The 14,460-nt window shown below is 47.1% G+C and overlaps 1 protein-coding gene across 2 annotated transcripts; it reads left to right on the top strand.

Moving 5' to 3' along the window:
• The first annotated feature begins 96 nt into the window (after window positions 1–96).
• Window positions 97–12,650, top strand: Gtf2h3 (general transcription factor IIH, polypeptide 3, 34kDa). 2 transcript variants are annotated; one of them, XM_013023123.1, is made up of 13 exons: window positions 97–183; window positions 2,252–2,331; window positions 3,555–3,661; window positions 4,345–4,511; window positions 5,681–5,743; window positions 5,986–6,015; window positions 6,403–6,431; window positions 8,324–8,398; window positions 8,797–8,850; window positions 10,267–10,335; window positions 11,288–11,423; window positions 11,526–11,558; window positions 11,653–12,650. In XM_013023123.1, coding segments are annotated over exons 1-13 (858 nt in total). In that variant the 5' UTR covers window positions 97–170; the 3' UTR covers window positions 11,655–12,650. The 2 variants fall into 2 exon arrangements, with proteins under 2 accessions (XP_012878577.1, XP_012878576.1); XM_013023122.1 differs by having other exon boundaries at window positions 11,526–11,562.
• The last annotated feature ends 1,810 nt before the right edge of the window (window positions 12,651–14,460 follow it).

Below are 14,460 nucleotides of genomic sequence, written 5' to 3'. Positions count from 1 at the left end.
GGCGCCAGGCGCACCGCCCGCGTCACTTCCGGCTTCCTGGGGGCGGGGCCACGAGAACTGGCCGGGGGCGATCCGCCTAGACGTCACTCTTGCGCGCCGGAAGTCAGGCTTTGCGCTCTCCTAGACGCTAGCTGCACCATTGCCAGCTGGTCCCCGGGCGTCGCTGCACCATGGTCTCCGAAGGTGAGGGCAGCTGCGGGCGGGACGCCGCGGCCCGGCCGAAGGGAGTGTGTCTCTGGGCTGGGTGGGACCTGCTGGCGGCGTAGCCCTGTGTCTCATTCATTCAGTGACTTTCTGGGTCGCCTCCCGCGTGTCGGGGAGCGCGGCCGGGGCCGGGACGCGGGAGGCTGGTGGAGAAACGATCCCGGGGCCAGAGGCGTGAGCACGGAAGACCCATTACGAAGGGGTTGGAGGGCGAGGCCAGGACGGTGTGCCACCAGGGTCGGGAGGACCTACTTTTCGTTAGAAGGAAAGGGCGAGATGGAAGGAAGACTTGATTACCAACTTCGGAGAGAAGTGCATTTTATTTATTTTCCAAATTTTTTATTGTGATTAAGTGGTTACATAATTTCCCAGTATTGTGGGATAGTGATGCTCAGTTAAAGCCACAAACACATTCTAACTCTCATGGGGCAAATTGTCTAACATGGTCTATAACACTGAGAGTGCATTGCAAAGAAAGGCCCTGGGGCAGGCCGAGATACCCGGTTACACTTGAGAGAAACCGGGAGGTGAGGAGTTTTGTGTTCATGAATCAAACTACTGGTTATAGAGCTTTGAGGTCTTTGGAGAAAGAAGTGAGGGTTGAGCCGTACTTGTAAGCGTGTCATAAAGCTGGTGTAGGGTTTTTGGGTGTGAGTATGTGTGTTTCTTTCTTTTTTGTGTGTATGTGTCGGTCGTAGGGTTTGAACTCTGGGCCTGGGCGCTGTTCCTCAGCTCTTCAGTTCAAGGCTAGCACTCTACCACGTGAGCTAAAGCGCCACTTCCGGTTTTCTGGTGGTTTATTGGAGTAAAGAGTTTCACGGACTTTCCTGCCCGGGCTGGCTTTGAACCCTGATCCTCAGATCTCAGCCTCCTGAGTAGCTAGGATTACAGGCGTGAGCCACCAGCGCCGGGCAGTGTGTTTCATTTGAGACAGGATCTCAGAGATTGGAACTCTTATTCTCCTATCTCAGCCTCCTCCCCAGTTGCTGAGATGACTGACCTGGCTGGTGTAGGGTTATCACAGCAAATTTTTTGGGGGGGAGGGGGTCTGGTCTGGGCCTGGGCGCTGTCCCTCAGCTCTTCAGCTCAAGGCTAGCGCTCTACCACTTGAGCCACATCACCACTTCTGGCTTTTTTCTTTTTTCTTATGTGGTGCTGAGGAATCGAACCCAGGGCCTCATGCATGCAAGGCAAGCGCTCTACCACTGAGACACCTTCCCAGCCCCATCACAGCAGAATTTTATAGTAATTCCTTTTTTCCCTTTTGGTTGCGCTCTGTCTGTCTCTCCCTCCCCCACCTCCCTCCCTCCCTTTATTCCTCTCTTTGTCCCTCTCCCCCTTTGTCCCCCCTCCCCCATTCCCTTCTCTTTTCCTGCCTCTGACCATAATCCTTTTACCCTAAACTATGGCCTTGTGATTAGCTAGGATTTCAGGTGTGCACTGTCATGCTTAGCTTACTTGTTGAAGTAGTGTCTCACTTTTCTTTTTGCCTGGGGTGGCCTTGAACAATCATCCTCCTGAGTAACTGGGATTTTATCTGTTCTTTTTAAAAATTGGTTTTTAAAAATTAGTTCCTCCTGGCCTAGCTGCTGGATGTATGGATGAACACTGGGTCAAAACAGCTCCTACATCTCTCTCTAGTCTGCTGTGCCTGAAATTCTACTGGTGACCCTACTACTGGTTATTTCTTGCCTTCTGTCCTTGGCCAGGCATTTAAAATGCAAGTGTCTTGGAATTTATTTGGTCGGTATTTATTGGGTGTTTGCTGTTTGCTGGATGTGGAAGATAAGTAGTGAATAGAATGGACAGAAATCCCTGCCCTGTGGTGTTTCCTGTTTTGTGTAGTAGTGCAGGGAGTAGGTAGGGCCTGCTTGAGGGCCCAGTAAGCTGAATGCTAAAAAGAACTTGGCCTCTGTTAGTTTCCTGACTGCAAGGCACTAAACATTGAAGGGCTGGTCTTAAACTTACTTTACACTTTGCAATGTTACCTTTGACTAATATTCATGAGCTAATGGTTTTAAAATGAATTTCTTATTGATGATTGCAGAGGAAGAATTGAATCTTTTGGTCATCATAGTTGATACCAATCCAATTTGGTGGGGGAAGCAAGCATTAAAGGAATCCCAGGTAAGATGGTGTAAGATGATTTTGTTTAAATTGGAGTATATTTGTATTCATTCTTTTTTTATTTTATTTTATTTTTTTTTTTGGTCCAGTCGTGGGGCCTGAACTCTGGGCCTGGGCACTGTCCCTCAGCTCTTCAGCTCAAGGCTAGTGCTCTACCACTTGAGCGACAGCGCCACTTCCGGCTTTTTTCTTTTTTGCTTATGTGGTGCTGAGGAATCGAACCCAGGGCCTCATGCATGCAAGGCAAGCACTCTACCACTGAGCCACCTTCTCAGCCCTTTGTATTCATTCTTAAAGAGCTTTATTAAGATATAGCTTACCTGCCATAAAATTTACTTAGCATCTCTCTCTCTTTTATTCTCCCTCTCCTCCTCCCCTATTTCACCTGTCCCCTTCCTTCTTTCTTGAGACAGGATCTTACTATGTAGCCCAGGCTGGCATTAAACTCTCCACCCTCCTTGTGCTGGAATTACAGGCATGTCCCAATAGGTTAGGCTTTGGACTATTACTTTTCACTACGTAAAGTTCCCTCATACAGGAGTTTGTTAATTGTTGCCCCCATCCCCTCTCCCTGTTGCCTTTTCTAGATATCATACAGTATCTAGTCTTTAAAAATGGGAAAATTATATTATTTTCTTCTCCAGTTAGCCAGCAAAAAACTGGAAATCAAGGTGTAGCTCAAATGGTAGAGGGAGGGGCTCTGAGTTCAAGCCCCAGTACTGGCACAAAAATGATAAAAAAAAAAATGTTTTTGCTTATAGTTTTGGAGGAATGTTGCTCCTGAGCAGTGTTAGGTTTTTAAAAAGAGGTAGCCGAGTAAGAACTGTACCACGCATGTGGTATTCAGGTAAGGGGTAAGTTTATTCAGTAGACCTGCTGGGACCAGGCAAGGTTGGCACTCCACGCAGCTGGCAAAAGAGACCGTCTGGCCCTGGGTTTGGCCTTATAAAGGGTAGGGGGTGGGAAAGGGTGTGTCCAGGTAAAGGGAAGTGGGATCAGGTGGGAGAAAGGTGTGGCCACCTCAGATTAAGATGTGACCTCTGCGGTTGCGGGTATGACCTCTTCCAGGTGTCCCAGTTGCCTAGGTAATGCAGGTACTGGGCGAGGTCTGTTCTCGCCTTCCAGGAATGGAACTTACAAGCAGATTTCAGTGAAATCTTAAGACTGGGCATGTTATCTGGAGTGCTAATTTGTTTTTCTCGTGTCCTCTCTTTGTTCCCCAGTTCACGTTATCCAAGTGCATAGATGCCGTGATGGTGCTGGGGAACTCCCACTTATTCATGAGCCGCTCCAACAAGCTTGCTGTCATAGCAAGCCATTTCGAGGAAAGGTAGGAATGACCATTGTCTCCTCCCTCCTGGTCAGTGCTTAGTGTTCATAGGGGTTTGTGCCTCTTGTCATTCACTGTACCTAGTCCAGGTGACCAAAGGAATTTTGTCTGTAGCAGTGAAACAGCCAGTGCCTCAGGAAGCAGTACCAGGGCTGGGAAGGTGGCTCCGTGGTAGAGCGCTTGCCTTGCATGCCTGAGGCCCTGGGTTCCATTCCTCAGCACCACATAAGCAAAAAGAAAAAAGCCGGAAGTGGCGCTGTGGCTCAAGTGGTAGAGCACTAGCTTTGAGCTGAAGAGCTGAGGGACAGTGCCCAGGTCCAGAGTTCAGGCCCCATGACCGGCCCCCCCCCCCCAGTAAAAAAAAAAAAAAAAAAAGAATTTGAGGCTAGTTAGTTTGGATAAAGTTATCAAGATCCTGTTTAAAAATATAACCAAAAAGGCAGGGGGCACAACTGAAGAAGTAGAGTACCTAACCATCATGCATAGGCTCTGGGTTTGGTCACTGGTACCACAAGTAAAAAAGGAATGAAGGATGGAGGAAGGAAGAAGGAGGAGGAGGAAAGAATAGAATTATATGAGTGCAAAAACCAGTGGGTTTATTTGGTTTTCTTCTGACTCCAATGTTGTGATCTGTGAGGGCAAGGGCACCCAGCCACTGTACTGAGGGTTTGCTACCGTTGCAGCCGGTTCCTGTATCCTGGGAAGCACGGCAGACTTGGAGACTTCTTTGGAGATGCTGGCAACCCCCTTCCTGACTGCAATCCCTCAGGGAGCAAAGATGGAAAATATGAGCTGTTGACGGCCGCAAATGAAGTGATAGTTGAAGAGATTAAAGATCTGATGACCAAGAGTAACAGTTTTTATTATCATTGTTGCTGTTATTATTGTTGTTGCTGCTGTTGTTTTTTTTTTTTTTCTTTTTTGTCGGTCGTGGGGCTTGAACTCTGGGCACGAGCTCTCAGCTCTTCAGCTCAAGGCGAGCACTCTACCACTTGAACTATGGCACCACTTCCGGTTTTCAGGTGGTTTATTGGAGATAAGAGTTTCATGGACTTTCCTGCTCAGGCTGGCTTTGAACCGAGATCCTCAGATTCTCAGCCTCCTGAGTAGCTAGGATTACAGACGTGAGCCACAGCACCCAGTGGACTGTTGTGGATTTTTTTTTTTGTGGGTCATGGGGCATGAACTCTGGGCCTTGGCGCTGTCCCTCACCTCTTCAGCTGTAGACTAGCGCTCTACCACTTGAGCCTCAGCCCCACTTCTGGCTTTTTCTGCTTATGTGGTGCTGAGGAATCGAACTGAGGGCCTCATGCTTGCAAGGCAAGCACTCTACCACTGAGCCTCCTTCCCAGCCCCACTGTTGTTGTGTTGTTGGCAGTTCACAAGAGTTGATTGGGGAGGATCTTTTTTTAATTCTTCCATTCTGGTTTTTCTTTGATGTTGTTTCTTAAAATATATTTTAACGGAGGTGGCACTGTGGCGCAACTGGTAGAGCTCTAGCCTTGAGCTGAAGAGCTGAGAGACAGTGCTCAGGCCCAGAGTTCGAACCCCATAACTGACCCCCCAAAAAATTTTTTTTTAAGGCTGGGTGCCAGTGGCTCACACTTGTAATCCTAGCTACTCAGGAGGCTGAGGTCTGAGGATTGTGGTTCAAAGCCAGCCCGGGCAGGAACGTCCATGAGACTCTTATCTCCAGTTAACCACCAGAAAACCAGAAATGGCACTGTGGTTCAAGTGGTAGAGTGCTAGCCTTGAGCTGAAGAGCTCAGAGACAGCTCCCAGGCCCAGAGTTAAAGACCCACAACTGACCTCCCCCCTAAAAAAAATGTGTGTGTGTGTGTGTGTTTGTACAATTCTGCACGTGCTTTTACAAGCCTTTCTTCCTCTAAATATTCTCATCTAGATTTTTTTTTTGCCTTTTATTATCGTCTTCATTTCTAAATACTTTGGCTTGAAAATGACTATAGTTGAAGAAAGTATTTTTAAAATTCACTTTCCAATGCTTTTGACTCTTTGTAGGTGACATAAAAGGCCAACATACAGAAACTCTGCTGGCGGGGTCCCTGGCCAAAGCGCTCTGCTGTATCCTTTGATCCCATAGCTCAAGAGCAGGACAGTCGGGGTGGGGGGGCGAGGGGGGAGGGAGAGAGGGGAGAGGGGCCAGAGAGGGGAGAGGGGAGAGAGGGGAGAGAGGGGGGAGGGGAGAGGGGTCCTCTGCAATGCGCAGATTTCACTTCTAGATCTAGATGGAGACATTTTCTAGGTTTTGGGTATGGACATTCATTAGAACAACAGCTTATATTCCTTAATGATAAGAACTTAAGATATTCATAGAATGAATAAAGAAGTCAAAGGTAGGAGCCTGTGTTTTTCTTTTCTTTTCTTTTTTTTTGGTCAGTGGTGGGGCTTGAACTCGGCCTGGGCGCCATCCCTGCGCTCTTCAGCTCAAGGCCAGTGCTCTACCGCTTGAGCCACAGTGCCACTTCCAGTTTTCTCATGGTTTATTGGAGATAAGAGTCTCATGGACTTTCCTGCCCTGGCTGGCTTTGAACTACGATCCTCACCTGAGTAGCTAGGATTACAGGTGTGAGCCACCGGCGCCCGGCTGAGCCTGTGTTTTTCTATGAGAACTGTAATCCTGCTGTATGTTTGTTGGGGTGATTAAAAATTGAGTAGAAAGCCACTTGTTTGCTGAGCCACACCCTATCAGTTCAATTGTGACCTGTTTTATTTCTTTGTAGATAATCAAGAGATGAAATCAAGGATACTGGTAAGATTTGAAAAAGTGTCACCATGTTCATGTACAATTGCAAATGATGAGAAAGCATAATGGGAAGGGCTGGAGATGGAGATCTGAGGCAGGGTACTGCCTGTCAGCATGCATAAGCCTCTGAGTTGAATCCCCAGCGTAGAGGGAAAGATGAAGACAGGATTGTGCTTTGAAGCCAGCCAGTAATCCAGGAAAGTTTGTAAGACTATCTCAAAATGACCAGCATGGCTGGGATGTGGCTCAATGGCAAAATGCTTGTCTAGTAGGTACAGCACTCTGGGTTCAGTTCCCAGTAACACACACACACCCCTAAAAATGGAGCTGTGGCTCAAGTAGAAGTGAATCCCCAGTAGACCCTGAGACTTATCTCCAATTAGCTACCAGAAAACCAGAAGTGGCACTGTGACTCAAATGGTAGAGTGCTCACCTTGACCTGAAGAGCTCAGGGACAGTGCCCAGACCTAGAGTTAAAGCCCAATGATGACAAAAAATAAAAAGAGCTCATTATCTTATCTATCTATTTATAATTTTTGTGGTGCTGGGGTTTGAACCTAGGGGCATTGTGTACCCTAGGCAGGTTCTCTACACTCAGCTACATCTCCAGCCATAAATTGATTTTCTTTTTTTTTTTGGGTCCATTTGTTGCGCCTGAACTCTGGGCCTGGGCACTGTCCGTCAGCTCTTCAGCTCAAGGCTAGCGCTCTACCACTTGAGCCACAGCGCCACTTCCGGCTTTTTTCTTTTTACTTATGTGGTGCTGAGGAATGGAACCCAGGGCCTCAGGCATGTAAGGCAAGCGCTGTACCGCGGAGCCACCTTCCAAGCCCCATAAAAAAATTATTGTACCATCTTGGGCCTTGAACTCGGGTCCCTAGTGCTGTCTCTAAGCCTTTTTCTTTTGGTCAAGGCTGGTGCTCTAGCACTTGAGCTGCAGCTCCACTTCTGGCTTTATTTTGGTAGTTTATTGAAGATAAGTGTCTCATACTTTTTTTTTCTCCTGAGCCAGCTTTGAACCTCAATCCTCAGATCATAGCCTCCTGAGTAGCTATGATTTCAGAGGTGAGTCACTGGCACCTGGCCATAAATTGATTTTTGAAAGTCAAGTTTACTTGCAAAAAACAAAGAACCATCAAATGATGGACTTTTCATTGCTGGTTGTTCTGTACAAATAACCCTGCCAGGTCCCAGGGCCAGTGGTAGGGTTGGGTGGGGTTGCTCCCATGTGTCATTGCTGTTGGTAGGTGGTAGTTTTTCAGAAGGGAGTTGGGTAATTACCAAAAGGGAATGCATGCATTTTGGCAGTCACACTGGTGTTCAGGAGTAGTCAGATAGCTGTGCAAAGAGTGTGTGGTCCGAGCATTGACTAAACATGTGGAAACTGCTTCCATGCCCTTTGTAGACCACTAGCGCACGGCGGAAGTGTTTGAAGTCAGAATGGTGTATACAGGCATCGAAGCCAGCGCTGGCTGCCTGCTGAAGGATACAGGCCACAGCCTCGCTGTGGAGTAGGCCTGGGAGGTTCACTCTTCAAGCAACAGAAAAATTGCCCAGTGACATAGTTGTTAGAACTCAGCCCTGCCATCAGGTGATAGACATTCTGTTCTGTTTCATGGGCATAAAGACCACTTCCTGCTGTATACTGTGAACTGGAAAAAAAGCAGGCTGTGTGACTTGTAGGTAGAGTGTATACCTCTGTGTGTGTGTGCGTGTGTGCATGCGCGCAGGTGCACACAGGGCCGTCTAGGAGGAGGATCATCAGGGACTTCTCTCTGCAGTAGTATTTGGGGAATTCTGTTGACTGTACATTCAGATATTATTTAACAGTGATAAAAGGCAAATTGCAGACATGACAGTGGCAGTGTAATGTTGGGGGTCTGGAATGTGCTTTTTAGGTGATCAAGGCTGCAGAAGACAGCGCGCTGCAGTACATGAACTTCATGAACGTTATCTTTGCTGCGCAGAAGCAGGTGAGTTGAGGGCCATCCTTCAGAGCGTCCTGCTTCCCAGGGAAAGAATCACTTCACCAACTCATGGCTAAAGAGCTTTAGTAATGGATTAGGAGTCCAGAATCCACATGGGGGCCTGGTCACTTCTCACTTGGGCCTGGGGCCCCCAGAACAGTGCACCCAAAGTGCAGATTTGCACTTTGTTAGGGAAGAAGGCAACTCCCCCCTTTTGCCATGGAAGCATGGCTGTGTGCGATTCTGAGTATCACGGCAGAGCGCAGTAACCGCAGCCTGGCCAGGTCTGGCGCTGAGCTCCCATGGAAGCTCTGCCCGTGCAGTCCGTGCATGTGGAACGCGGGTCTGAAGGACAGACAGCGCTTGCTATCCCTACGCCTATAATGTTTTGAATGTTTTTTCAGAGTATTTTGATTGATGCCTGCGTTTTAGATTCAGATTCAGGACTCCTCCAGCAGGTATGTTTTCAGTGAGCACCTGGTATTGGTGGGGATAGAAAATATTTTTGGGGGGCTGGGAAGGTGGCTCAGTGGTAGAGTGCTTGCCTTGCATACATGAGGCCCTGGGTTCAATTACTCAGCACCACATAAGAAGAAAATAAAAAAGGCCGAAGTGGCGCTGTGGCTCAAGTGGTAGAGCGCTAGCCTTGAGCTGAAGAGCTGAGGGACAGCGCCCAGGCCCAGAGTTCAGTCCCCACGACCGGACCAAAAAAAAAATATACATATATTTTTTTTGTGCCAGGCACTGGTGGCTCACCCCTGGCATCCTAGCTACTCAGGAGGCTGAGGTCTGAGGATCAGAGTTCAAAGCCAGCCCGGGCAGGAAAGTCTGTGAGACTTATCTCCAATGAACCACCAGAAAACCAGAAGTGGTACTGTGGCTCAAGTGGTAGAGCGCTATCCTTGAGCTGAAGAGCTGAGGGACAGCGCTCAGGCCCAGAGTTCAAACTGTACAACTGACAAAAAAAAAAAAGAAAATATTTTTTGTATTGGTACATCTTAAAATGATAGTCCTTTGGATATCCTGGGTTAAATGAAGTGTTACTAATTGTATCTGGTGTATTTCTGTTATAAAGGTGACTCCCCTAATTAAAAAACTGGATTTTTCTATGTAGCCTCTGCTCCTGTCTCAGTGAGTGGCAGTACAGTTCACTTGACAAGTCCAACCCAATCCTGACTTCTCCTGTCTGTTCTCTTGCTCTTCTTTTACGTCTACCAGCAAGTCCTGTTGTGTCTGTCCCTAACAAGACTCAGGCCAGATGCAGCTACCTGTCATCCTCTGAAGGAGGCTGCAGCAGTCCTTTGTCTGTTGTCTGTTTATCTTCCTGTCAAAGGTGGTTCTCACCCCAGCAGTCAGAACTCTAGATAGAGATGAAATCATGTCACTCCCTTGCTTAAACCTTCCCCTCGAATCCCATGGGTCTCTTGTTGCTCACATGCAGTGTCCTGACTTTCTTGTTCTCTGCAGACGTAGAGTGCTCCTGCCAACCCCTGTGCCTTCTGCTGGGCACGCAGGCCTGTTACTTGGCCCCACTCAGGTCCCTGCTTTGGGTCACCTCCCCAGAGAAGCCCTCCCTGACCATTCCTCACTTCTCTTAGAAGTGATCCTAGCCTGTAACATTATTCCTGTGGTAACCATCCTGATTCACTGTCTCTCTGAACACACCGGAACACTCACTTTGTGAGGATGGCACCCTGCTTGTCCTGTTCCTGGCCATAGCCTTTAAGAGTGGGCCAGGGCAGGAGGATTCTTCCAGAAAGAGTCATGACATCAGGAATCACCCTCACACACCACCTGAGCCTTGCAGACCTGAAGAGCCCCTGGGGAATCCCAAGTAGGGACTGGTGTGGCAGAGGGTCTGCTGTGTCTTGCAGGCATGTGACATCACTGGAGGACTGTACCTGAAGGTGCCTCAGATGCCGTCACTTCTGCAGTATTTACTGGTAATGAACTAGCTGTGTCACCATGTGGTGGGGCCTGACGGTGAAAGCAGTGGGCAGGTGTGAGCAGCGGGGGAGGCTGGGCTTCGGTCCTCTCAGAACTGCGTACAGAACACCATATGACTGTTTATAACAGTCCGAAGCCATGGTTGAATGGATGCTCTGTTCTAATTTCTGGTATTCTTTGCCCTTGTTTTGTTTTTTTTGTTTATTTTTAGTTGTACTTTTTTATAGGTTGTGGTGCTTGAATTCAATACCTGGGTGCTACCCCTCATCTCTTTTGCTCAAGGCTAGCACTCTACCACTTTGAGCCATAGCTTGACTTCTGGTTTTCTGGTGGTTAATTGGAGATAAGAATCTCATGGGGACTTTTCTGTCTGGGCTGGCTCCGAATCATAATCCTCAGGTCTCAGCCTCCTGAGTAGCTAGGATTTTAGGTGTGAGCCACCAGTGCCCAGCTACCCTTATTTACCCTTGTTTTAAATAGAAGTTCCCTTGCCTCTAGAAAAAAAGTTGGGCCAGGTGCTGGTACCTCATGCCTGTAATCCTAGCTACTCTAGAGGCTGAGATCTGAGGATCACAGTTCAAAGCTAGGTCGGGCTGGAAAGACTCTTTTTTTTTTTTTTTTTGTCTTTTCTTTTTTTTGGTACTGGGGATCGAACCCAGGATGTTGCACTTGCTAGGCAAGTGCTTTGCCACCGAGCTACATACCAGCCCTGGAAAGACTCTTCTCTCCAATAAACCACTCAGAAAACCGGAAGTGGTGCTGTGGCTCAAGTGGTAGAGCGCTAGCCTTGAGCTGAAGAGCTGAGGAACAGCGCCCAGGCCCAGAGTTCAAGCCCCACAACTGACAAAATTTTTTTTTTTTGTTCCACAGAGGGAGGGTTCATTGTTGCATCTCCACCTGTTGTATTATGCTCCTATCTCATCTGCATTACTTTTTTTTTTCTTACAGTGGGTTTTTCTTCCTGATCAGGACCAGAGATCTCAGTTAATCCTTCCACCCCCAATTCACGTGGATTACAGGGCTGCTTGCTTCTGCCATCGGAATCTCATTGAAATTGGTTATGTCTGTTCTGTGTGTCTGTCAAGTAAGTCAGTGTGTTGGTTTCCTTGTTTCTATGGTGGGGTAGGGGAAGAAAATCTCCACTCTGCTCTTTAAACACTCCTGGCTTTGTTTTTTTATTTTATAGTTTTCTGCAACTTCAGCCCCATCTGCACCACGTGTGAGTAAGTATCAGGTGTGAGTAAGTATCAGGTGTGCGAGTGGCTCACACTTTGTAGACCTAGAGCACTAACACATATGCTCTGTCATTTCAGGACAGCCTTTAAGATTTCTCTTCCTCCTGTACTGAAGGCCAAGAAAAAGAAACAGAAAACGTCCACGTGACTGAGAAACAACAAGTACAGTGCAGATGTCATGGCTTAAGGCCATGCACAGGTGTTATGGGGTCAGATCTCCTTGGGATCTCTGAAAAATCGGTTATGTATAGAATAATTTCTTGAAAAACTTATCCTGTGTTTCTTGAGGCTCCTTTCTCAAGGGCATCCTATGCAGTACGTCTTGAAACCTCCCCTGGTTAGTGTTTGTACAGAAATGGGGTTAAAGCACAAATTTGATGAATTTAAGGTAGCAGTCAGTTGTATAGCAGAAGCCAACTGATGACTTTGGCTTTGCTGGTGCTGGGATTGGCAGAGGGCCTGCTTTGTGCTTGGCTGGCAGGCAGGCAGGCAGGCAACCCACTGCTGAGCTTCAACAACCAGCCCGTTTATTGTTTTGTTTTAAGTATATTCGCAAAAGTACATTTGTGCAAATACATTTAAGTTTTCTCTTTAGACCATCTTAGAAGGTGAATTTTATTTAAATAATTTGGTATCTGGTTGGTAATTTCTAGTAGATTTTGTATTCTGCATTTGCAGGATTTTTAATAAGTATACAAGTATTTTGGTGATCACGTTGCAATTATTTGTTAATCCTTGAGATTGAGAATCACTTTGTCCTTTAAAAAACATTGACTAGGGGCTTGGGGGCATGGCTCAAGTGGTAGAATGTTGTTGAGCAAGCATAAGGCCCTGAGTACCAACAGAAAAATAAAGTAAAAGGATTTACTGTTTCACAGACTGAAGGTAATGAATAAGTATTTTAAGTCTAGGAATGTTTTATAGATAAGAAGATGAATAATCTTTGAGACAAGCTGACAAGGCTTTGGTATTTTTCATTTGAAATGTTTTATATTCTTGGTTCTGTTCAAGTCTTATTTTTAACGTTTATGATGTATTTTATATAAATTTGCTAATAAAATAAAATTTCATATTTGGCTGAATTATTTCCTCTTATTCATTGTTTATCTTAGGCATATATCTTCACACACACACATTTTTTTTTTTTTGGTCATTTGTGGCACTTGAACTAAGGGCCTGGGTATTGTCTGTGACCTCTTTTGCTCAAGGCACGAGCTCTACCACTTTGAGCCACAGATTTACTTCTGGTTTTTGTGTAGTTAATTGGAAATAAGATTCTCACAGGAGCTTTTCTGCTGGCCTGGCTTCTAATGGCAATCCTCAGATCTCAGCCTCCTGAGTAGCTAGGATGACAGGCGGGAGCCTTTAGCTCTTAACTGGTATGTTTGGCTTTTTTTCCTTGTAGTTTTCCAGGTTCATCCCCATGTCTGGCTTCTTTGTAGAATCCAACAGGTGGAGCTACTTTGGAACATTCTCTCCAGCTAGTCAGAAGGCCAGCTAGTGTTCTGGTGTTAAGACTTTAAAGGTCCACACTCCATCTCCTACCTGGCTAGTAGTGTCAGTTTCTCAGGAGTTAAATCATCCAGTCATCCCTGGAGAGGCACTAGTCCTAAACTAGAGCCATAAGCAAACTCCACAAGTTATGAAACACTTTCTTTGTATTTTCTCTCTCTCTTTTTTGGTCACGGGGCTTGAACTTGGCCAAGGCACTGTCCCTGAGCTCTTTTTGCTCAAGGATAGCATTCTACCACTGAACCACAGCTCTGGTTTGGGTTTTTGAGTGGTTAATTGGAGATAAGAACCTCATAGGGACTTTCCTGCCCAGGCTGGCTTTGAACTTCAATCCTCAGGTCTTAGCCTCCTGAATAGGATTACAAGTGTGAACCATTGTCACCCGGCTCTTCTAATTATTTATCTTTTTTTTGGGGGGGGGGTGCCTGAACTCGGCCTGGGCACTGTCCCTCAGCTCTTCAACTCAAGGCTAGCACTCTACCACTTGAGCCACAGCGCCACTTTCGACTTTTTTCTTTTTGCTTATATGGTGCTGAGGAATCGAACCCAGGGCTCATGCAAGGCCAAGCACTCTACCACTGAGCCACCTTCCCAGCCCTCTTCGAATTATAGGGAAGAAAATTTGTGGAAGGCAGGAATAGGGCAGAAGTTGGATATTTAGAAATGTTTACTTTTCAGACATTTTATTTTCTAGGCTTTGGAGTTGGCTATGCTGACTTAATTTGTAGACTTAATACCCTAAAGATAGATGGGGAGCACCAAGTATTTAAATCTTGCCTCCTAGAAATGTTTCTTGAAGCTTTAGTCCTGGATACTGAGAATCACTACAGTCCTCTAGAAAGGAGTCGAGGTGCAGGGAAAAACTGAATGTCACTCATTGTTTTAACTATAGCAATCTGAGATTTGCAAGAGTAAGAAACAACCATTACAAGGCCATAACTTTCAGAATAAAAGATGTATTGATCGATTAACGTTATTATTCTTAAGTTATGAAGTTATCCGTGTAGCCAGGCACAGTGGCTCCTGCCTGCAGTCCTAGCTGCCCGGGAGGCTGAGTTTCTACATCTTCCTGGGGGCGACCAGGAAACCCGTTTCTCCTTACTTTGACCTAGAAAGTACATCTGGAAAAACTAGGCTTGCGGGGCGGGGCCGAGGTGCTCCGGCCTTGGCCGGGGGCGGGCTTTCTTGCCTGTGGACCAATCGCGGCGCGCCGCTCCTCAGGTCGGATGCCGATTAGTGGTTGCCAAGGCTGCGGGCGTTCGCTTGGCAAGATGGCGGCGGCAGGGCGGCGGCGCGGGCCGCCTTCTCCCCCGTGAGGCCGCGTCGCTCCCGGGGCCCGCGCGCGGTTGAAGGCATGGGCTTCCCGCCGGCCTC

This window comes from Dipodomys ordii, unplaced genomic scaffold, assembly GCF_000151885.1.
Source record: "Dipodomys ordii isolate 6190 unplaced genomic scaffold, Dord_2.0 Scaffold66, whole genome shotgun sequence".
Lineage (NCBI taxonomy): Eukaryota > Metazoa > Chordata > Mammalia > Rodentia > Heteromyidae > Dipodomys > Dipodomys ordii.
Note: the sequence above shows the minus strand (reverse complement) of the source record. Positions and strands in the feature narration are given on the sequence as shown.